This window comes from Myotis lucifugus, unplaced genomic scaffold (assembly GCF_000147115.1).
Source record: "Myotis lucifugus unplaced genomic scaffold, Myoluc2.0 scaffold_82, whole genome shotgun sequence".
Lineage (NCBI taxonomy): Eukaryota > Metazoa > Chordata > Mammalia > Chiroptera > Vespertilionidae > Myotis > Myotis lucifugus.
Genome location: NW_005871130.1, coordinates 1,913,908 through 1,939,518, shown reverse-complemented (window position 1 = coordinate 1,939,518; position 25,611 = coordinate 1,913,908). Strand labels below are relative to the sequence as shown.

The 25,611-nt window shown below is 39.7% G+C and overlaps 1 protein-coding gene across 1 annotated transcript in view; it reads left to right on the top strand.

The window, feature by feature from the left end:
• Nucleotides 1–1,124: 1,124 nt before the first annotated feature.
• Nucleotides 1,125–25,611, top strand: part of NETO1 (neuropilin and tolloid like 1) — an 83,271-nt gene continuing 58,784 nt past the window's right edge. Inside the window, exons 1-4 of the mRNA XM_014457612.2 lie at nucleotides 1,125–1,509; nucleotides 3,447–3,500; nucleotides 3,737–3,874; nucleotides 10,279–10,527. Of these exons, the coding sequence (XP_014313098.1) occupies nucleotides 1,482–1,509; nucleotides 3,447–3,500; nucleotides 3,737–3,874; nucleotides 10,279–10,527 (469 nt within the window). The 5' untranslated portion in view covers nucleotides 1,125–1,481. The remainder of the gene's footprint in view (nucleotides 1,510–3,446; nucleotides 3,501–3,736; nucleotides 3,875–10,278; nucleotides 10,528–25,611) is intronic.

Genomic DNA, 25,611 nt, shown 5'->3' with positions numbered 1-25,611 from the left:
CCTATTCAATTTGTTGCAATTTTAGGGACCAGAGGGCTTTTTCAGGAGTGTGTTTCCCAGAGAAATTCCCCCCACTCTGGCCCCCTCCCCCCCCGCCACCAGAGTTTAACTCCTGCGCGAGAGCCGGTCCCTGTTGGGTGGGTAGGAGGTAATGTGTGTGCCTTGGGGGTGTTCAATTCCTGGGGACGGTGGAGGCAGATAGAGAGAAGCCCGAGTCTTTGCATGAACAGTTTGGTGCGGGCGACCTCCGCGCCCAGCCGGGAGATAAACCGGGAAACTTTTCCGGCCAACGTGGCGGCCGAGCGCCCCGCCGGCTTTCCCACCCCAACACCCGAGTCCGGGTCAAAGCCGTCACCCCCGAGGAATGTAAGGGGCGGGAGAGAGAGCGAAGGCAACTTCCGAGCCTTAAAAAGTGAAAAATGAACCCCCAAAGGGGATTTTCACCTGGCGGCCCCTCCCCCTCGCTCGCCTTTTATCCGGCGCTAGGATCCAGCTGGGATTTGCTGGCTGCCTGCTGGCCCCCTTGGCCCGGGTGGCGAGTGACGGATCCCAGTCTGGTCCTCCTCCCCCCCATCCTCTTCCCTCCCCCAAGGATCCCTGAGGGTGTGCCGTCCTTGCCGCCGCCCCATTCCGCCATGCACCAGCCCGGGGGGCGCCGGCCGAGCTGCTCCGTTTCACCCCGGCCCGGGGCTGCCTGGAGGGTCGCGCAGCCCACGGCGATGACTAACGCTCCCACTTGGTAACTCTGCCATCTTCCTGCTCCTTCCCCGCCCTCCCTTCCCCGCCCCCTGACACCCCCGGGCCCCTCCGCCACCCTCCAGCCCCCCTCCCTGACGCCCACCACTCTCTCCTCCCGCAAGATCACAGAGCTGGTGCGCAGCCGGCGAGCCGATGACAGACCCTTTCCTCCTGCCTCCAATGCCTCAGCGGAAGATCCCCCAGGGCTGGACAGAGGAGGGCTGCCGGTCGTCCTCCCGGCGGGCGAGGCTGCCCCAACCTGCTGCTCGCGGTGGATGAGACGGGGGACTGAGCACCCCCTCCACCGCCGCCGCCACCGCCACCGCCACCTTCGCTGCCGTCGGTCCCCGGCCCCCGGCTCCGGGCGCTTCGGGCTCTCCGCCTGCGCCCACCGCCCGTGCCCTCCAGACAGCTGCGGCGGCGGCGATGATGCAAAGGAGGAGGGCGCTGCCGCCGGCGGCGCGGATGTGCGAGTGGCGCCCGGGTGTGATGCCAGCGTCATGGTGGGGATGCTGGCTTCGCAGCGGTGACGGCGAGAGCGAGCCAGGGCGGAGGACGCACGGATCCGGATTTTCTGCTGTGTGGGCTCGGCTCGCGTCCTGCCCCTCTCTCGCCCCCCCTCCACTGGGTCCTGGCTTTGCATATTTCACATCTCTCGACTCTGTCCTCTCCCCACCACTGGACGTCTTCCCGTCTCTAAATGGAATTAGTGGAGCTCGGAGCCTCTGGTGTAACGAACAGACATGATCTATGGACGCAGTGTGCTTCGCAGTGAGTACCGCTCCCGCCGCGCGGGTCCCTCCCCGGCGGCCGCTGCGCCCGAGAACCCGCAGTCCCCGCGAGTGTGGGGCAGGTGTAAACTTTCTGTATTGCAGCAGAATACCACGGGGCGTGGGGGCAGCGCAATCAGTGGTAGCCGGCTGTCAGCAACCGCCAGGGAGAGCAGCCTTTCTGTGCGCAGGATCATCCGGGGGTGCGGATGGCGAGTAGTTTGGGGATGCGCACGTGCGGCAGCGGCTGGGGAGTGGGCCCCAGGGAAGGCGCAGGAGCAGACAGTTTGCGGGATGGGAGGGAACCTTCCTCCTTCCGGGGCTTCAGGAGCTCCGGGGGCCCACATTCCCCCAGGACATAGTTTAGGGCACATCTGAACGCAGCACTTGAGCGGAGGGCAGAGGACCCTCAACTCTGGCCGGTGGACCGCTAGTGGGGTTTTAGGAGCGTGTGGTTTTAGGAGTGTGTGATCTGCGCGCAGTGATAGGAGAGAAATTGGAGGAAAATAGCAGCAAAAGTCATCAAGTGAATAGCAAGATAAGAAACGTGTGCTGGAAATTTCACATTATGAAGCAAGGATTAGAGAGTTAATCCCAGGCCACGCAGCTGAAAGGCCGGTTTGGCTGCTGTTACTAATAGTACCTGTTCCACAATGTGACTCAAAACAGGAAAAACAGAGTAAACAGAACACCAAACGTATGTCCTGAGTACCCGTGTGCTTGTGTGCGTACAGACCCTGGCAAGTTAAAATAAGGTTTGTTCTATTTAAACACACACGATAACAACAACTCATGTTTTAGCATAGATGAGCCGGCTACAGTACAGTCATATAATTGATGCGATTCTCAAATAGTAAAATCAAGGCCCAGACACTTTTTTTCTTGGAGAAATCTTTAAGCATACGATTTACAAGCTCCTGTAGTGAGTTAGGCGTAGGAAATCATTGTGAATTCTATCCTCCCTTTCCCAAACTCATGTTAAGTGGAAACATTAGGGAGATGTACCCCTAATGGAACTTAGAGCTTTTAGATCATTGAGCAGCAAAATGAAAATAAAGTAGGAGAGAAAAAATCGGGAATGATGAAGACTAGATTAGTTTAACACATTTCTAGTTTTAGGTTTTGTTGAAATGGTGAGTGAATCAAGAATGATAGAAGTGAACAGAAAGTTCAGGTTGTAAGGGTCTTTGTTAAGTGACAGATCCGAGTCTCTTTGAGACTGAAAAGCTGACTCAACAACATGCTTATAAGTAATCACCTTTGTGAAATTAATAATCTATCTCTGGAAAATCCTGAATATTAAAACAAAGTTAATAGCTTTGCGAATTTTATAGCTTAGAGAATGCCGAGGATGGGCTTACTTGGTAGTACAGCACCTTTTTATGAGGAACGTTTTTATAGTCCTGATTAATGCTTCCAATCCACCGTAATTTATTTTTCTCTGTTCCCCTCCCCCTTCCACCATAGGAAGGTGTTTATTTCTAAAACACAATAGCATTGGCAGTGTTAGCATCAGTCCTGGGGTCCGATTGCTTCTCACCCTTTCACCTGCTGCCAAGCTCTCTCCCTATAGAGGTCCTACCACAGCCCCTCATGAAGCACAGCTTAGAAAGCGTGGGTCTGATATCCTACTGGAATGGGACAGGAGTAGGTTATTAATAATACTGCCTCTGAGTGTTGGAGCAGGCATTTGCCTGAGGGGCTTGGGTCTCATCCATTCTTAACTGGCATTTACTTCCTGAAGGGATTCCTAACTTTTCCTGATTTGTGCAATTTGAATCAGTGTGTACAAGTTCTGAGTCAACTTGGAATAGTTAACAACAATAAAATTAATCTGATTTGATATTTTATTGTTAAATTATGTTGTGTTGGTACAGAGCTCGATCATTTTGGTGTATATTAATATTATCTCTTTCTAATTTTCCTTTTCTGTTTCAGTTGTAGCAAGTTTAATCATCCTCCATTTGTCTGGGGCAACCAAAAAAGGAACAGGTACGTTTCTTTGGAAAACTGTGGGTGAGAGGCCTCTAATTATTTACATTTCCCCATCTCCCCCATATTCTTAATATTCCAGGATATATGACCATTTGTTAGTGTTTGTAATTGATTGGTTTTCACTAAGACCACATTTAGAAATTAATTTACTAATGGATATTATAAGAATGTGTTTTCTATTTTTAGCTCTATAGAAATTTGGATGACGGCTCTTTTAAAATTTTTTTTTACAGAGAAGCAAGCCACCTCAGAAACACAGAAGTCAGTGCAGTGTGGAACTTGGACAAAACATGCAGACGGAGGTGTCTTTACCTCTCCCAACTACCCCAGCAAGTACCCCCCTGACCGAGAATGCATCTACATCATAGAAGGTGAGGAGCATATGGACAGTGTGCATGGACACATTACAGAAATTGGCTTTGGAGCCCCTGCACATGAATAACTCTCAGTTGATCAAATAACTAGAATCTGGAATTAAGCTAATTATTAAAATCGGTAGTAATGGGTTAAGAACAAGTAAATTCTCAGAATCACAAACACATCAACAACTTATTTGGCAATTGATTTGGAATTCTAAATTAATAGAATGGATGCAAAGTTGGCCTAATATTACCTAATGTATCACAATTTGGGAAACTAGTATTTTATTAGTTTAACAAGTATGACAAAAACCTGTACATGTGTTATTTTTCTCTTATCTAATATGAAACACACAAAAAAACATGAATGTCAGAAATAATTTTCCAAACATTAGTCTGAACAGCAGTTGCCTTAGTTTGTACTAACAGGCAACATTATCATACTTTAGCACCAAAGTCAAGATTCCAAGTTGTGATGCCTCCTTTCATCATTTTTTTTCCCAGTTGGAAACATAAATAGTGCTGAAAAAGATATTTAATTCTCTTTGAACATTTTATTACCATTACCCGAGTAGATATCTTCATATTGAGTATAATTTTTAGAAATATAGATGAACATTTTATCTAGTGATTGCTTTTAATATGTGTTAGTAAGTAATAACCCAAAACTTGCAACCTCTTTCCCAACCCAACACAGACAGAGAGACAACAGAGCTTAATGAAAATATATGCATGCTCAGTATTTACTTATCCAGTAAACAAGGGACACATTTATTTGATTTATCTTTTAAAGAAAAAGTCTTTATTTTTAACTGATTTCACTTTAGAAATAAGTCTTTTCCTTTCTGTAATTTTTGGGCCAAGGTCTTTTCTCTCTTCTTGTTGTACTTGAGGTTGAACTTTTAGCAGAGATGCACCTCTCTATTAGAAGGAGAAAGAATAAGCAGAGAACACTGAGTTCTGGCATGGTTTCTTTCTCCTGTGGTTAATAGAAAAGAAGGTTGAAATATGGAAATTCTGGGTTAAAATTAGTTCTTTTTATTAAGTTAATGTCACATATCTATTATGTAGATATATGTTAGGAACTTTAAAATCACATAATAGATTAAAGCAGTTAGTTCTAGGAAGTAGATATGTTGGTTGTGCCTATTTTACAGATAAGTAAACTGAGGTTTAAATTCATGTAATTTGTGTTTTGAAGCAACAATATTTTAACTTTCAAATTATTAAAAATAATAAAATTAACTAGTTTTCTCATTTAAATAATTAATTCAGAAGCAAATCCTTGCATGTTAATGGGCTTTCATGTTTATCATTATTTAGAATTAAAAAGCATGCTAACATTTGATTTTAATATCATGCACATATTTGCATTCATTCCTAGTTACAGGAAGGACAAATCTTAAAGTTGGTAACAAGAATCTCCTGTTACTATTAGTCATATTTCTATAGTCTTTTTGAAATACTTCATACTAGTCATTTTTATTCATACATTTATTTAACAAATATTTCCTGCAACAACTACCAAGAAATAACCATTCTTCTAGGTACAGTTTAGAGGGTGCCAAACAACACAGGCATGACCCTTGACTTGTGGAAGTTATTATATGGTTTAGGGCAGTGATGACGAACCTATGACACGCGTGTCAGAGGTGACATGCGAACTCATTTTTTTGGTTGATTTTTCTTTGTTAAATGGCATTTAAATATATAAAATAAATATCAAAAATATAAGTCTTTGTTTTACTATGGTTGCAAATATCAAAACATTTCTATATGTGACACAGCACCAGAGTTAAGTTAGGGTTTTTCAAAATGCTGACACGCCGAGCTCAAAAGGTTCGCCATCACTGCTCTAGGGACTATGCTACTTTCAGGAAAGTTCCCAACTAGCACAGTGTGTGGAATAGGGAAGGAAGAGAAGGCTACAGGGAGGAGGAGATCTTCAGGCTCCATTTTGAAGAACATGTAGTAGATGATCGTTCTCTCTATGGAATGAAGTTGAGGTAAGGTGTGCTCAAGACCCACATGTAGCGTCATCGGCTTCTGCAGTGGGTGAGGACAGGAACCAGCAAGGAAGCTGTCTCAGATACAGGAGAACTTGGGATTCCCCATGTTCCCCCAGGAAAGTTTGAATTATAGACAATGGAGGTACTGCTGAAATAATTTAGAGAATTAAAAAGATGAGATTTTGATGAGATGACTAAAGGAAAAGAATGTTAACTTGAAACTTATTGTGAAAGAACAAGTAAACATGAATCATAGTAAAAGCCTGAACTACAGAAGTGACGTTGGTGATGGACCAAAGGAAGGAATGAGCTGTATTTAGGAAACTGAACCATGAATGGGAATGAGAGAATAGGGGACCCCAGGACCATCCTCAAGTTTTTGACTTGGTGACTTCTTAGATGTAATTGTTGCACCAGATAAGGACTATAGGTAGAGAGAGAGTGTGTTTAAAGGAAAAATAATGTGGTCAATTTTGGTGTTTATGAAGATGTCTCATAAGAGATTGGATATATGGATCTTTAACTGAGTGGAGGGTTCTGTGCTGAAAATATATATTTATAGGTCATGAATATAGAAATTGTTGAGGATATAGAGATTGCTGCTGAAGATACTGAATAAAATCATCAAGAGAGTACTTGAAACACTGTTTTTCAACTCTTTAAAAAAATATAGATGCCTAGGTCTGTCCCCAGAAGTTTTGATTTAATTGGTTTTAGATAAAGCTGCAGGCATCATTATATTACAATAGCTCTCTGTTGGGATGACAGTGGCACCCAAGCACTGGTCTCCAGAGAGAGGAAAGAAGACATAGAATTTCATAGAACAATGTGTAAGAGATGGGCAGAGTAAAGAGAAAGAAAAGTCAGAGGGATGGTCTGGAATTCAGGTATAAGGTCACAGCAGCTGAGTGGACTAAGTTTCAAGAACAGGGAACAGCCAAAAAACCAGCTGCTATATCACAGGAAAAAAAAATCAGTTCAAAGCAAATGCTCCTACTGTGTGAGGTAATTTAGAATCTGTTAGTCATTGCAGGGTGTGTATTCTCACAGACACAGTGGGGGGTGGAGCCAGCTCCCAGTGAATGGAGCCTTGAGGGAATTGATGTCCCCACCATGGAAATTAAGTTTCTTTTTTCCTTTGTCTTCTCTTCTTTTAATGGGGGAAATTGTCATCTTTACTGGTAATTCTGTAAAGGATTGCCTGTTCTGTAGGAAAAAGTAAAGTAAAAATACAAGACAAAGAGGGATAAAGAATTGGTCAAGTTTCTTTATTTTATTTTATTTTTCTTTATTGATTAAGGTATTACATATGTGGCCTTATCCCCCAATGCTCCCCCCACCCCACCCCCACTCATGCCCTCACCCCCCTGGTGTCTGTGTCCATTGGTTAGGCTTATATGTATGCATACAAGTCCTTTGGCTGATCTCTCCTCCTTCCCCCCACACTCCCCTACCTTCCCTCTGAGGTTTAATGGTCTGATAGATGCTTCTCTGTCTCTGGATCTGTTTTTGTTCATCAGTTTATGTTGTTCATTTTGTTCCACAAATGAGTGAGATCATGTGATATTTATCTTTCTCTGATTGGCTTATTTCCTTTAGCATAATGCTCTCCAGTTCTGTCCATGCTGTTGCAAATGGTAGAAGATAAGTTGTGCCCAGCCGGCTTGGCTCAGTGGTTGAGTGTTGACCTATGAACCAGGAGGTCACGGTTTGATTCCAGATCTGAGCACCAGCCTGGGTTGCAGGCTCCATCCCCAGTGTGGGGTGTTCAGGAGGCAGCAGATCAATGATTCTCTCTCATCATTGATGTCTCTATTTCTATCTCTCTCTCCCTCTTTCTTCCTCTCTGAAATCAATAAAATATATTTTTAAAAAAGATAAGTTGTAATCAATGCAGGTGGAGTCTCAATCACGGAAGGAAAGGTCCTTTTTATGGATTTCAGGATGTCCTAAAACTCCCTCAAATTGGAGGCAATAGTCTATATAAATGTGCAGTATTTATCATAGTTCTCAACATGTCCAAAGAGGTTAAGACCTCTTGAAAAGGAAGCTATTTCAGATCAAAAATGGCTTATAGAGAGTTTGACTGTGAAAGACAGCTGTGACTTGAGAGATTTGAAAGGAAAGAAAATGGAAATGGAAGTTTATGGAGTTGGTTTACATGCACTATAATCGTTAAAATTTTCATCTGCCACAAAACTATATGACACACTTATTTTTTTTAAAGTTATGTTACTACTTTCTAAAATTCAATTAGTGGAATTTCAGATGTGTGTGTGTGTGTGTAGTTAACTTCAACATTCTGGACCAAAGAAAATGAGTTGTCCATATATGATGTGGTCTACCCAATGCTGCATGATAGCATGCTTCCTGAAGGAACATTGAGAGGTTGATTCATCCATGTTGGACAGAAATTAAGCAACAATGAAAATGAAGGTACAAATAAATGCATTCATGTTAGATGACCATGTATTTCCTAATAGGGACAATACGTGGATTTATGTTGATTGATAAGAGTTTTAGCTAAATTAGCTTCCCCTTCCCCTAAACATATGTTATTTATTTCTAAAAGAAATATCCTTTATTCTGACAGTTTGTTTCCTCATAAAACTGATACTGAATTATCAAGGAAGAGATAAACAGTTCTATTGGCACTTTGATGCTACTACATGAATAGGTTGTTTCTTAAGCATTTGCTTTTATGTTATTAGACTTCAGGGGGGAAAACGTGGTTTTCCAGGTAATTCCTTATAATATTTTCCAATTTTCAGATTTAAAAAAAGCATTGATATTTCCTCAAATCTGTTATGGTAGATACTATATTTGTTGACCTATGTGATACACATTAGTGGTAGAGAGAACTATTCTTGATTTTACTTGTAAATGTCCAAAGACTCAGAAACAATTTTAGAGATTAAAAATCATCCGTAAAATAGTCTTTTAACATGCATTGACCTTTATCCAATTAAGCTTCAATTTTATCTTTGGAAAGCATCAAGATTACGTTTTTATTTTATAAGTCTCTAATTTCCAATTCATCATGTATCTCAAGTCTACATCAATTTTTTACATCCATGCATGCAAAGCTTTAATTTTTAAGCCATCAAGGGTGATATTCAACACATATCTAAGAACCAGTGTGGTGTGAACAGCAGTCATCCAGAATGATTTCTGGTCACGTGAGGAGCAGGCCTGGCTGAGCCAGGAGTTAACTTTCGAGTGTCTGGAGGGGCTTGGTCCCTGAAGTGGGCCAAGTGGCTGAGAAGCACTCAGAGGACTCCAGTCAACAGCTGTTTACAAACTAAGAAAGATGTGTGTGGCTATTTCAACAACTGTTCTGGCTGTTCTGGGGTATCTTGGCTGAGTATCAGTCGAGTATGCCTGCATTTGGAATTGTGTGGACGTCACAAGGGAAGAATAAAAGGGAACTAGTAAATGCACCCACTCGGAGGTTTCTAGAGCTGCCCTAGAAGTCTGTGCACTATGCCTTAGAGCTGTAAATACATTTATGGAGATTAGAAGCTCATGTACAAATCACCAACAAAGATTGGTGAAGTCCTCACTGACAAGCACTGTGCGGAGTGCTGGAAAAAGGTCAATAGATATGGTCTTGTCTTTAGTGAGTAGGTTTAGAGAGATTTCCTTTAAACGAGATTTGCCTGTATAAACGGGAGTTAACAAATTGGAGGTATTTAAATACTCGAGAAAGTGGGAAAATACATTAAAGCCCAAAGAGTGTGTTATCTCAAAAAAAAAAAAAAGGCTTGGCTGAAGAGAACTGAGCTTGGGTTGCACACAAAGTAAGGAGACACTGGAAGTGTGGGCTGGAGAGTAACCTTAAGGATCCTATGTCTTGTTGTGATCAGTTTACTGGAAATGTTAAGAAGGTTACTGAGTAAGTTTGAACCTGAGAGTGATAAGGTAAGATTTGTATTCGAAGAAAGATTGTTCTTCATTGCCTTGGACACTCACGTTGATATTATCAGGGCCATCTGATTGGGACTATTTGGATGGTTGTATAACTCTGTGCCACACCACTCTCAAGTGGCATCTGACCTTAAAACTGGGTAGTGCAGAAAATATGGAAAACATGACAGAAATTGTTCTTTCTAAATCTGAGTTAGCAGCCTTTCACAAAAATACTGTGATATTTTTTACTTCTGTGTTGGACATCAAAATGGTCATTTGATATCAGTATAATATTTTGTGTGATGCCTAAGGATAATCTCTTAGACTTCTTTATGGAAATATTACTTTCAAAGCTAAGGATAGCATGCTGGCTTTGTCTTTCCACGTGTCTCATGCTCAAAGTTTGATAGATGTGCAGACAAAATCTGAAGTAGAGTCAGAAAAATAAAATTAAAGGTTTCAGAAGGGCCTTCTAGATATAATTTTTCTATTTTTCAGCGGCCCCAAGACAGTGCATTGAACTTTATTTCGATGAAAAGTACTCTATTGAACCATCTTGGGAGTGCAAATTTGATCATATTGAAGTTCGAGATGGACCTTTTGGGTTTTCTCCAATAATTGGACGTTTTTGTGGAAAACAAAATCCACCTACAATAAAATCCAGTGGAAGATTTCTGTGGATTAAATTTTTTGCTGATGGCGAGCTGGAATCTATGGGATTTTCAGCTCGATACAATTTCACACCTGGTAAGTAAAATCTTTTTTCCTTATATCTTTTTCTTTCTTAGTTAAATATCTTCCTAGTACAAGAACTTTTATAAGATAACTATAATTTTTCAAGGAATTGTGCAGTTCTATTTAAAATCAAACCTATAATGTTCTCTCTTTTCATTTTATAAATTCTGCAAGGAAAATAAGTTTTCCTTAAGCCTATATCAGAAGTAAAGTGCAGTGATTCAGGGGTCTGGGTGGTCATCAGCAACATTTTATTAAATGGACTTCCATTATGCTGAAGTGTGTAATTTCAGAGACAATCTGTAATAAGGAAACTAATTACACATTAAATCCCAATAAACTAGAAAAGGCAATTGTAGTATTGTAAAATGTATCCATCAAAACGATCACTGGAGAATTTGAATAAAAATTCATTTGTTCTGAAAACTATAATTTTTAAAGCAAATGGATCTTAGTATAAAGCAGTGTAATCTCTTTATAGAAATGCAAATCCCTAAGTGTTGAGATGAAAGGAAAACTGAGACCCAGGGCAGCCAAATGTTCATTTGCAAGGCCTGGCAGTCATTATCTGTAATTATGTAATTGTGAATTTTATGTCAATTCTCCTTTTAACCTGCTAATGTTAAAAAGGCTCTGTGATGTTGACTGGCTCACTTTATGATGAGTTATCATTTAGTACAAGAAAAAACTGGTAATCACATTTTTAAACTTCAAGAACATCAGGCTAAAGCAACTTGAGATTTGATGAACAGAAGGTATTTCTTTTAATGGAAAAATAGGTCAAATTACATGAAGCACATTATTTACATATAATTGCATTATTTTTTCAGTCAATACATATTATTTTACCTAGGATATAACAGACAATAGATGAAATTAGAATATATGTAAACTTTGTTGCAGAGTCTGTCCTATATTACATCAGAGCAGGGCTTGGATGCTCAGTTCAAGCACTACAATTTTAAAAATAATATAAAATTAATGATGTCTTTCACTATGATAGTATAATTTATGTTAAATAAGTCAGATATTACCTGTACCATGTATATTTACCTTAAACATTAGGAGTATTTTCATAAGATCACTAGGAGATTGTGGCTTTAATTATGTTTTGCTAATATTATATCGTTTACAGAAATCATGGCTATTTTATATGTGGCACTCAAATTATTTTGATGTATTCCAAAAAGGTACAGAGATTCAGATGATTTTATTTGTGCTAGAGTTGTAAATGGAATTATATATTTCCTTAACTGATCATTTTGAGTGTAACCAGGGCCTAAAGATAGCTGTGTATGGTATGGTGGCTTTTACCAGTTATATTTTAACCCTGGAATCGGTGGTCCTGGGAATAATGTCAAGGATTTAAAATTGTGGTTTCACAAAGAAGGGAGGCTCAATTCATGTTGTCTATCAACATAAGCAATGCAGCCTACCTTTCTGGCTTTCCTGGAGACGCCCATGAAGGGTGCAGCTCAGCCACCTCCCTAGGTTGAGAGCAGCCACGTGGATCCCAGGGTATTGTTCTTCACTCCTTGTTACTTTAGAGGTGCCTCACTTCATCTAGAGAAGGAAATTTCATTACCAGGAACAACTGAATCAGGAGGGAACATGATGAATGGATTCGTGAAATTAAGGATGCATTAAGGATTGGCCTAGGCTTGATTTTCACTCTCATATAAGGAAGCAGACACTGGGCCTATGAGACAAGAGGGGGACTGTCAGGAGGAGGTTTGTAAAACCCCCATGGCAGTGAAAATTGATGGTCTATAGGCCCAGGCCATTGCCTCATGGCATAATAATCCGCAGTGCATTCCATAAAGAGGCAGTATTGAGGAAGCCAATTAGTTAATGAAACAGGGAGGGGCCAGGGATGGATGATAATTGAGACGGCATTTAGGGAATAGGGAGTCAGGCAGGTTTGGTTTAATCTGGCTTAATTTTCTCTTGGTGGTGGTAGGCTTAAAGTAGGGATTGGGAAAACTGACAGGGGAGATCCTAAAGTCAACTTCATGAATGTATAAGGCATGGATGACATCACTGGGGCACCCGAGTGGCCCCGCACACTGGAGGGGAGGGGCTGTATGTTGGTCACCTGGAGACCTGACACCAGCCTGGCTGTGAGGCTTGGAACCAGTTCTGGCTTCCTGTCCTGCCTCTTTTGTTTCTTGTTTGCTATAAACTTTGCACCTAATCCTTAACATTCTATGCCTCAATGTTTTTATTTTTTAAAGTCAGGGTAATATCAACCACCTCATAGGATTAGTTTGAAGACAAATTGCTTGTCAACCAATATGTATTGATGAATTTATTCACTTCCTATAAGATCTCAACCATTGTAGTTATTCATTTCATTAATTTGATCGCATGTTCTTTAAAAGCAAAGGAGTTTTGGTACAGATTATTAAGATAACAAGTGTCCCCTGATATGCAAAACTAATATCTATATGATGTCACTCTTTCTTAAGTTTGTTTCATTGGGTCTAGGCCTCCCTGTAGGGGTTATAGTTATTTCCGATGGCAGTCATAAAATATGTCAAAGCAGAAATAGCTGTGGGAATGCCAGGTGGTTTTATTAATTTTATGAATTTACTACAGTCTCAATCTGGACCCTAACCTTATAGTCTCATGATGTCAGCACACTGAGAATACTCCCACCACAGGGATGAATCACATTAACCAAGCTAATGAGACGGACTATATGCTTATACACATATTCACATATACACATACACATACATGTTCACACCTATAAACATTAAGAATTCTCAGAATCACAGGGCTCAGTTTTCCTTATGAGCAAACATACCTGGGTATACACATTATAATCAGAAGGTTGATGGTGCATGTGGAATCCAATTGAGGCTTAGATGACACACTTATTTAGTAGCATCCAGCCACAATGCTTGATTCGTCTCCATAATGGGTGTCATTTTTGTCAATGGTGCTTTGTGTCTCACTCTGCATGGGTTGGTTCCCCTGTCCAGTCTTCAGTGTTTATCTTGCTTTTCCAGGACACTAATTTGTATCAGCCCTCATTGCAAAAGTTGTTTCTGATTCTTAATATCTTAATAAAGTCAAAGAAAGTCTCTTTGACTTTCTTCTCTACTCAACTTAAAAAACACACAATATCCTTCCATCTCTGGCTCCTGGATTGCTTCAGTGGGAAGTAGCCAACTGGGTGTGGAGGGTAGAAGGGCAGAGCCAGCGAGGATGCCATGGAAATACTCTTGCAGGGGCTCTTCCTGTATCTCCTGACTCATTCTGATGATTCCCCATTTATTTCAGGAATTGTGGTGATTTTTGGATAGAGTCATTACCGGGGTCCACAGTGCAGTGATGAATCATCTAGGATTACTGAAGGATAGTGAGATTGAGCGATGGTCAGAAGTCAGCTGGTAGATCCTGGGGTGTGCAGAACTAAAGGACTAGGGTGAGCTTTAAGGAAGGGTCCAGGGGCCCAGAGCCTTGGCAGGAGGCTCCTGGGTGAACGTGTAGGAAAAAGCTTTCTTCTTCCTGTGTAGACAGAGTTGTGTTGTGATGTCTCCTCAACAGTACACTCTCCCACTCCTGAGAACAGACATGAATTCAGGATTACTGAAAATGTTAAAAGTTACATCCTGGAAAATTTGATAACCCACCGGTAATTAGATAAGAAAACATATAAAAGTGCTCACAGTAATAGAATACAGTTGTTTTCTCATCTTTATTGTTGAAAGTATTGCAGATGTCCCTCCCCTCCCACCCCTTTTACCCACAGCCACCCCTTCCACACCTTCCCCACACCATTGTTTGTGTCCATGGGCTATGCATATATGCGTATAAGTTCCCGGTTAATCACTCTCCACGCCCCCTTCCTTCTGAGATTCATCAGTCTCTCCCATGCTTCTATGTCTCTGGATCTATTTTGTTCATCAGTTTATTTTGTTCATTAGATTCCACATATGAGTGAGATCATGTAATACTTATTTTTGACTGACTTATTTCACTTAGCATAATACTCTCCAGATCCCTCCATGCTGTCTCAGAGTAAGAGATCCTTCTTTTTTTACTGCTGCATAGTATTCCATGGTGTAAATGTACCACAGCTTTTTCATCCACTCATCTACTGATGGGCACTTGGGTTGTTTCCAGAACTTAGCTGTTGTAAATTGCATTGCTATGAACATAGGGGTGCATATATCCTTTCTGATTGGTGTTTCTGGTTTCTTAGGATATATTCCTAGAAGTGGGATCATTGGGTCAAATGGAAGTTCCATTTTTAATTTTTTGAGGAAACCCCATACTGTTTTCCACAGTGGCTGTACCAGTCTGCATTCCTACCAGCAGTGTACAAGGTTTCCCTCTTCTTCACATCCTTGCCAGCACTTGTCATTTGTTGATTTGTTGATGATAGTCATTCTGACAGATGTGAGGTGGTACCTCATTGTCATTTTAATTTGCATCTCTCTGATGATTAGTGAGTGACCTTGAACATTTTTGCATATGTCTCTTAGCCATCTGTATGTCTACTTAGAAGTGTCTATTTAGGTCCTTTGCCCATTTTTTTTTTATTGGATTGTTTGTCTTCCTGTTGTTAACTTGTTTGAAGGGACTAAGATAGAGGTAGATTGAAAATTTATCTGCATGATCAATAATGCTTTAATTTTTGAAAAAAGAGACCATAAATTTGGTATTACTTGTGTAAATAAAATTATTTAGGATAAAAAATACTATAGTAGATAATTTTATTTTTTAATATAAATTTTTATTAATTTCAGAGAGGATGGGAGAGAGAGATAAAAACATCAACGATGAGAGATAATCATTGATCAGCTGCCTCCTGCATGCCCCCTACTGGGGATTGAGCCTGCAACTAGGGCAAGTGCCCTGACTGGGAATTGAACCCTGACCTCCTAGTTCTTAGGTTGATGCTCAACCACTGAGCCACGCCTGTCAGTGTATGTAATTTTAAATGAATTTTTAGATGGGTGAATATCATTTCTCCATAGTCCACAGTTCTTTTTTTTTACTCAAAGAACAACTTTGAGTTTCCCCTCTAGCCAGCTGCTTCCAAACCTCATTTTTTTTCCCAATAGAAAATATAAACTACTGAGAAAACATGAAGCAGTAGCTTCCTACCCACCCTCAGTCCAGTGGCTATTACCAGGGACTTTGTTCAATATTAAAGAAAAACATCTGGGATGCTGTCCACTCGGGGGGAGAGTAACCCTTTCAATCACTTTAGAATCACATATCATTTGTTCAACTTGTTTTCTACTCCCTAATAGAGAGATTTTTTTTGCCATGTACAGATATAGCATTGATGTTTATGGAGTCTTCCTTTTTGGATGATATGTCTTCTGAACTAGTTTTAGGAAACAAAGTTATAACACCCTTATTGGAGAAATTTAATGTAAGGATTATGCCTCAAAGCACCCAATAGGTGAGGTTGAGTTAGGTCTTGGCATGGAAATGAGTGGAGTTGTTAAATTAGTTTAATTTCTGATGCTACTTTGTACTTAAATAGCACCTTTCATCTGAGGAGCTCAAAGTGTTTTAGGAACATTCTGCCCAGTTCCTAGCCTCCTCTCAAACTCCGTCTGACAGACTTCAAAGCAATGGAGAGAACACACTGCAGTGCAATGTTTTAAATTGAGAGTTTAAAAAAGATTTCTATGCATATGAAATAAAATCTATTATTTAGGTAAAATATTGCCATGGATTTGATGCAATTGTAATTATTCAATGCAATACTTTTCCTTTTGATCTAAAATGTAAATGCATGTGTGTTAACCATGCTGAAAGTTCCTAAATGTTCTTGTCTAGATAATCAGAGTTTTGATATATGCTCTGGTAAATAAGAAAAAATATGCATACATCTGTATTTCAACAACGTGAAGTTTCATTTGGATTTTGCTCTAAAGATGAAAGTATAAAAGATTTGAGAGGCTAAGGTGAAAAGAAGGACTTTATTTGCTTTTCATATAGAAATATAATATTGAAGAAATTTGGATCAGATAGTTTGTTGTTCTTCTATTATATTTACACTACAGACCCAAAATATTTTAATTTCAGCTCCAGCATCGGCTGACAAAAGGAAAATGTATGAGGCAAAGTCACATGTCTTCTTGAGGCAAATTTTCCAAGAAATAAAGTTAAAACATTGAGTTATGGAGGGACAAATTTATCAACGTCTAATAGGAACCACGTGAGGGCAATTTCATCGATCCCTTACTCTCATTCCGCCAGCCCTTGACTTGGCTGATCTAATGTATCCAATAGAGAGTTCAGGAAGAAAAAAGAGGGAGGGAGGGGGAGAGAGAGTGAGAGAGAGAGAGAGAGAGAGAGGAGAGAATGCTGTTGGTCTAGGTGGGTGTTCAGGAGAGTGGGAGAGAAAATTTCCAGGATTAGCTCCCATCTGTGCAGAGAATATTGAAAGAATATTGAAAGCAGTAGCAAAGGGGAAGGAAGATTTTTAAGAAATTTCCTGCACAGAAAGATCTGTGTCCTGCAGAGGTGGAGATGTGTTTTGATGTGTTTCTATTTATTTAGTGGTTAATTGCTGGACTGCACGTTTTTTAATATGGTGTATCTGGAACTAGACCACAGAGAGTCTCGGGTGTATTTCCACTGTAGATGCATATTTTCTTTAGAGCGGAAAGAGACCTTGGAGTTCATCTCCTTCAACTTGTTCACTTTAAAGATAAAGAAATCACAGGTCTAGAGAAGACGAGTAGCCTGGATTCGTGAACTCTGTGTAGAAGTTAAGCTACTCCCTGTACATCAGTTATGTAACCACTGTGCTGATTTGCCTTCTAGAAAGGGTAGAAATCACGACTTTAATTACATCACATATTGCAAGTACTGTTGGTACAGTTACATTAAGAAGTTTAATTAAGGAATAATACTATATCACCTACTATATCATTCACTGGTGTATGAATTTAAAAATTCACCTATTCCATGTTGTCTGAAATGTCTCTCAATTTACATAGACCAATCTCCCCTCTCTCCACCTCTAATGTAAAATTCTGCCTTTGCAGTCCCACTGAGCCTTCATGAACTCTGTGACTCATTTCCTGTGCTTCTCAAATTTCTGCTGTTACTGACATGGTCAGTTGTGCATCATGGTCTCATGACTTGAAACCATGCTAAACACTTAAAGGGAAACAATCATTTCTTCCTCCTAGACCCCTCACAATGTCACATAACTCTCTGACTTTTTTCTGTGATGTTAGTTGCTTCCAGTCACCAACACCATCCCTCTCTCTGGCTCTGCTGTACAGTTGTGTGCATTAAAGACTCTCAGTGGAAGGGGAGAGAAGGGCTGATCCCACTCTCATTCAGAAACCTTGGAACAAATCATATTTGTATCTACACCCGGAACTGAGTCCTGTTTACTAAATTGCATGGTGTCTTATGAACAGGCCAAGGTCATGCTTCAGTCAATCATAGCATCACCTCTGCACCCAATTACACAGTAGTCCCCATATCAAAGGACCAGAATCCACTCTTCACATAAATTGTTCAAAAGAGAAATAATGCCTATGCTCTACCTTCATTTTCATTCACTTGTTTATTTCTGTCATTATTCGTTGTCTTGGTAAATCTTTTAGAAAACTCTGAGGTTTAACTTATTGTATATTCAAGAAGTATGCTTTTCAAACTATGCTTTTTGAACTGTAAATATCCTATATATTTTGCCTAAGAAAATATTATCTGGCCTTTTCATTTTTTAGAACATTTTTCTTTCATAGCAATTTACAGATAGCTTGAGGCTTATTATTATTTTATTTATGTGCAAAATAAATCAAGGAATTATTAGGAAAACTACTCACACGGTTATTTCCTTGACTGAAAATGTTTTCCTGTTTTAGAATTTGTATGCCATTATAGCTATGTAACTATTTTTATATGAATGCACAGAATAACTTAATTTCCACGAGGGTGTATTTGCTGCTTACATTTATTCAACAAATGTTTATTGATCTACTAGGCTAACACTGCAGAAATAAGTATGTAAAAGACTCCACCTTCCCTACTATGACTTCATAGACTATAAGAAGAGAGAAACTAGGTGTAGTAGACACCACCAACAAAAATATGTCTATGACCTGGAATTTGAATGTATTAGGTTACATGGCAATGGAAAATTAAGACAGTAGGTTGGGTTAAGGATGCCAATCAGCTGACTTTAGCATAGGGAGATCAATTTGGATTATCTGGGAGGGCCCAATGTAACCACAAAAGTCCTTCAGTGTGCAAAGGAGGGACAGAAAGTCAGAGTCAGAGTATGTGATCTAAGAAAGATTCCAATGACTATTTCTAGCTCTGAAGGTGGAGGAAGAGTCCACAAGCAAAGGAATGTGGGGAGCCGGTAGACACTTGAAAAGGCAAGGAATGGGTTTTAGTCTAGAGCCTCGAGAGGGGAACACAGCCTTACCAACATATTGATTTTAACCCAGTGGGACCCATTTTATATATCTGACATCAGAACTATAAGATTTTTAAAAAATCAGCATTGTTTAAATTCACTAAGTTCATAGTAATTTGTTACAGCAGCAATAGGAGACAAATACAGATTTTGGTACCTGGAAGTGGAATTTTCCATCTGGATTTCAAAATTTCTTGGGACCTGTAGGTTTATTTTTTCTTTTACTTTCTCCTTTTTTTTGTACAGAAATATCTGCAAATGTTAGTATTCTATGCCTTCCCATCATCTTGTTTTGGGAACAGCTAAGATATTTCTTGAATTAGCTTCATAGGTAGAGAGAACTTGGCCTTCAGAATGTATTATACCCAATGCCTCATCAGTACCTGATTTAGATACTGTAGATATTGAGATGTGGGACTGGTGAGCTGATGGCATTTGGACTTTGAGTTGATGCTGAAATAGGTTGAGGCTTTTGGGCACCTGGGATGGAGTGAATGTATTTTGCTTGTTGGAGGGACTTGAATCTCTATGGGCCCCAAGTTGAACTGTGGTGGGAAGAAAAGTGATCCATGCAGATGTCTCCATCTGAAAGTCTGGAACCTGTGCATATGTTATGTTATATGGCAAAGGAAAAGGAAGACTGTGGGTTGAATTAAGATTGATTGCTGATCAGCTGACCCTAAGCTACAGAGTTTATTCTGGATGATCAAGGTGTACTCAATGGTATTACGAGGCTCTTTTAATGTGGAAGATGCAGGCAGAAGAGTCAGTGTCAGAATGGTGCACCAAGAGAAAGACTCAAATGGTCACTGTTGCCTTTGAAGATGGAAGGGGCTCAGGAGCCAAGGAATGTGGACAGCCTCTAAGTTAGAAAAACCAAGAGATGGATTCTCACCTAGAGCCTCCAAAAAAGAAATAAAATCCTAACAAACCTTGATTTTAACTCAGACCCAAATGCAGGATACCTAGTACACTTAGCTGGACTTTCCTACGCATAAATTAATACTCTATCTCTATCATCTCCCCCCCCCCTCGCTCCATATACTAGAGGTGTGGTGCATGAAATTCGTGCACTCAGGGGGATCCCTCAGCCCAGCTTACGCCCTCTCACAGTCTGGGAGCCCTCAGGGGATGTCTGACTGACAGCTTAGGCCCACTCCCCCCGGGCCTAAGCCAGCAGTCGGACATCCTTAGTGCTGCTGAGGAGGGGGGAGAGGCTCCAACCACCGCCGCTGCACTTGCCAGCTGTAAACCTGGCTTCTGGCTGAGTGGCGCTCCCCCTGTGGGAGCACACTGACCACCAGGGGACAGCTTCTGTGTTGAGTGTCTGCCCCCTGGTGGTCAGTGCACGTCGTAGAGACCAGTTGTTCCACCGTTCGATCTATTTGCATATTAGCCTTTTATTATATAGGATATGTGTGTGTGTGTGTGTGTGTGTGTGTGTGTGTGTGTATATAAAATTTGGTTTTATTTGAACATCTTCTTTATGCATAAATATGTCCACAACCACAACAGAATAACAACTTGCAATTCTTTCCAAAGATGTGCATGGGGTGGTGGTATTTTTGTTTGTGGCAACAATAGCTATTTGTAGAACCTGGCATTCTTTAAGCCTCTCCCTCTTCATGGCATATTTGCCTGATGCCTTTGTTTCCAAAGAGCTCTGCTGTGGGTTCTTGCTTGCTCAGTTGGCTAGCTTCCCACCATTCCACAGCTATGCTGACTTGCTTGAAATTCTGCTTCAGTACATCCTTATGGCATTTTCCCTCTCCGAATACTTTCAGACACTTCACTTTGACTAGACAACCACGAGAATCACAGAGTGATTATAATGTAACAGGACTCTTCACAATCAGCAGGGCAGTTACCCACAAAAGACTTAAACTTGACTTGTTTCAGCAGGAGAATATATTAGTCATAAATATGTCACTTCTATTTTGTTCCCTATCGATCATAGCCCGAATCAGAAGACTTCTATTCCCTGGAAACTTTTCTTCTGAAATTTTCACTTCAAAGCCCTAAGGAGTTTCGCTGAGTGATTCAGAGAGAAATCAATGCTACCTTAAAACATCCCCAGACTCTATTATGCTTGCTGGTGCCCTCGGAAAGGAAAGTGTATTTCCTTTAGGAGATCTGGTGGCAGACAGAGGAGAATTTGTAGAATGGTCAGTGCTGTGCTGATGAACTAGCAAAGGGTTGTCATGGCAATGATAAGTGAAGTCTGAAATAGAGGGTTTCCAAGGACTTAAAATGAATCATACTGGTAGAGAGACCTGCTGGTGTAGATAATTAGTTAACTGGTAACATTACTTCTAGCTTTTTTGCACATGTATATTACTTTCTCTTAATAATCATTTTTGTTGAATTTATTGGAGTGACATTGATTAATAAAATTACATAGACTTCAGGGGTACAATTCTATAGTACATCATCTGTATATTGTATTATGTGTTCACTACCCCAAATCAAGTCTCCTTCCAGCCCCATTTATCCCCCCTTTTCCTCCTACTACCTCATTTTGAAATAATATTTGTATCCAATTCCAAAGAAAGATCATTTAAAATATCTACAACCGTACTTATTTTACTTTTAACTACTTTTCCTTTTATATACTAGTAATTTCCATTTTGTCCATTCTGTTCATTATCCTCTTGGATTCTTGCTGTTTTCTGCCTGCCACCCTTCCCTTCCTAGCTACTTTCACTCACTGAAGCAAGGGTTGTGTATCTCATTCCTTGATTACTCCCAGGCAGTGTGCCTCTGCTACCTGCCACTCACTACTTCTCCAGGCTGCTGAATCTCCAGGCTCTACATTGCACCTGTTGACTCTGACAGCCTCTGTTTTTGTTTCTTAGATTCTTCCATTTTCCAGAAAAAAATCCAGATACCTTTTCATCTGAACTATTTGTGAGCCCTTAATATAGGAGACATGTAGCAATTATATGAAAAACAGAGTATTTAATTTCCTGCATAAAATGTCCATAGTTGACATTTAGTTCATTGTGCTGATCTTTTCACTATCTAGCCTGAATAGGATACAATTTTTTTCTTCTAACAACAATTTATATGTTCTGTTCTAGATTATAAAGCAGTCCACAATAAAGCTCAACTTTCTGTTAACCTAAGCTAAGGTAAAATTGTTCTAAGAATGTGATTCTGTGTGGCCTTCTCATTATCTGTGGCTGAAATATTCTTTTATGCCTATGACGTACCCATGTTCTAGAAAAGTTTTTCAGTGGTTTCAAATTATGTTAAATGTAACCTGTATTTCTTTATCAGAAAAAAAATCACTAATCATTTGAGGCCATAATTTATAATACACATTTGATTAAAAGAGTGTAATTTAGTCCTTTCCTTTAAAATATACTGGAAGACACTCAGTTCCCTTCAGTGAATATTGGCAATATGCCTAATCATTGCTATGGTCTATTTGGATAAGTCTTCAATTTTTTGTTTTTGTCTCTGCATAAACCCATTTTTCTCATACTTTTATAGTTTCATGTAAGGTGTGTGTGTGTGTGTGTGTGTGTGTGTGTGTGTGTGTGAAAATGCATAGTTTCATGAAACATGATGAAGCATTGGCCATAGTGCCAGATTGTCTAAATTCAAATTCTGACTTTGAAACATTCTTGTATGACTTTTGGCAACAGATATTTACTTACTCTCTTCGAGTTTTCAGTATCCTCATGAGATCAGCACTTCACAAATATCATTATGAATTTTTCTACATGAAGATACAGTCAAGATACCGGTATTACTTCACACAGGAGATTATATTCCCTGAGATCAGTCTGATCTTTGATTCATTATTTCATAGGTTTACTCAACACCCATAAATGGTTTTTGACCTGCAGTTGTTCCAGATTCTACCTTGCATGCTGAAATATGAAAATAATTGAGATGCAGAATCTGTTCTGGCAGAGCTTCCTGTGTATTTGATTCCTGCTTTCTACAGTCTCATAATAAGGTAGTCATCTCATTAAAAACAATGAATTATTGAGTTCTTATTACATGCCAGACATTGTTCTGAGCACTTAGCAAGCATTATCTAATTTGATGTTACAGCTCACCCATGAGCTATATCATTGCCAATCTTATTTTGGAATTTCAAAAAATAGACAAACTGTTTAAATGCTGTGCTCAACATCATCTCCCTAGCAAAGCTGAGATTTGAACACAGGAAGTATATATATTTAGTATTATGCTACACTGTCAACAAGTCATTACCTATTTGATTGAGGGCTTTTTTCTGCCCTTTGTGATTTTATTGTTGAGCTTTGAGATGTTTTCAGTAATCTTAGAATTTAATGCTATAACATTTTATGTCATAATTAAGCAAAAATAATTCCTCTGGATTTTTAAGATCTTAATTACAATATTTTACTTTCATCATTGTCATCATCATCATCATCTTAGTCATCAATATTAGTAATCAATAATAATGATGATAATATCATTGCTTATAACTTACATCTTATGAATCAACTTTAAAACTATAAAATAATATTCATATTTTAAAGTACCTAATATGCATTTGCCATAGAAAATGATTAATTCACATAATCTGTATGTTGTCCACCAGTTAAAAAAATGAATGACAATTTCAAATGCTCAAGTAATAGTGGACCCTCAGCATCTTCATTTTGAATATATCCACCTATAGATATTACTTTATGTTTCTGTGGACTTTTTAAAAATTAATTTCAGAAATAATTTCAAACTTAGAGCAAATTTGCAAGTGCAATAAAAATACCTTCCTTCCCACCTCGGAAAGTTTGCTATATATGTTTTAATCATTTCACTAAGCAGAAAAAATAGCATCAATCAAGCTTTACCTTCTCCTTAAATTTTAAAAGAGCTCAAGGTCTTTTCTCTTAACCACATGTTCTTGACCTTGAATGTCAAAGTGCTTTGGCCCCTCGTTTTAGCTGGTGTTACAGGTGAGAGGGCCATGAGACAGCGTGAAATGAACACAGCTTTAGAGCAGCCAGCTGAAGCTAAGCCTTTAGGTTTGGGAAGCATGGAAGCCCCTTGGCTGAAAGAACACAAATTTGGGAAGTAAAGTGAGCCTATCTTTTAGCTGTATTTTTAGGACACTGTCCAGCTATTAATTAAAACAAAACCTTTTACCATTCTGAGTTCTAGACTTCTGGTCTGCCAAGTGCTTGCTGTATTAACTGTTCAGTCCAGTTTTGCAAGGATGAAGGAAGATAGTGTGTGTAACCTGTTCTCTTAGGATCCTTTGCAGCATCTTTTTTCAGTTTGGGCCCATGTATAGACTGATCTCAGAAAACATTGCATCCCACCACACCAACACACAAATATAGTAGCAACATCATTGATACAAATGTAGATTTGCTGAAGGATTCTCCAGGAGCTGGATTAGGTAGTTATTTCAAAAAGCAAATTTCTAAGATGTTTTATTTAAATATTTTCTATCCCTCCAAATATTGTGTTCCTCTCCCTTACCTCAAACTCTTCTAAGCCCTTCTGTAAACCCAGCTTTAGCCCTCACCTCCCAAACCCTCCACTCCATCCCCTGGATGACCAGCTAGAAGAGCTGTCACCAAAATACAAGCTTGCAGATAGTTACATATCAAACAGCAGTGGTCCCCCAAATTTATGTTGTGAGGAAGGGGCTCCATCCTTTGGAAAATAGTTGATACAGAACCTGGAACTATGTGGCTAGTGGGCATTCCAGGAGAGGTAGCCAACAGCCTTATACTCACCTGTTTGGGTAGTCACCATGCATCTGCTCTACCTGGTGCCCACAGAGCTTATCAGTACTATATGTTTGTGATCCTATCTAGTGTCAATCATTCAACTTTGAATTCCCAAAGCAAACACTGACCTCACCAGGAAGATTACCTTCCTTAATTTAAATTAGCCACAGTCTTCTATCTATATTATTGGTTTAATGACAGAGTAGAATTTTTAAGAAGCTTTCTTTTTTCTTCCTCCCTCCCCCCTTTACTTCTGAATTTGCTGTTGGAACAAACTCAAACTTCTTTTGGGGTTATATAATGCATATTTGTGGAAAATTTCTCTAGGTTACTACCAGACTTTCTAAATTATTCTCAATAATCCTACCCCTATTGCTCAGATTATTGGAAGATTGATTCTTGAAATGTGAAATGTTTGACCGACACTCAAAGATTTGTTTCTTGGGGTGTTTGTGTATCTTTAATTAGCACTCTGATCATATGTGTGATGGTTTCTGAGTCTTGGTCCAATAACTACCTACATGTAGCAATTGAATGTTGCTATACCAAGAATGCATACATGAGAATAAGAGGCAAACTAGTGTAGGCAGACATGGAGGGAGCTGTGTATAGCCTACCAATATCTTCCATGCTTGCACCTTCCCGCTCCCATCCACCATGTTTCTCTCCCTCCTCCATCTTCAGTACTCACCTTAGAGTCCTTTCATGCAGATGTTTATTCTGAGCCAGTGTCTTGGCTGGAGAACGATCCTATAATCCAATCTCTACTGAGGAGGAATTTTAGCTGATGAGGAATGTTATTCCCCTCAGCTAAGGCAATCTGCATTTTTAATGATGTATCTCAAGAACTGAAAAGCCTGCTCATCTTAAAAGAATAAGATATGGAGGTTATACTTCTAGGCAATGGGATAAATGATGGAGAGATAGAGACTTCTGAATACAAGAACTTTGCAAAAT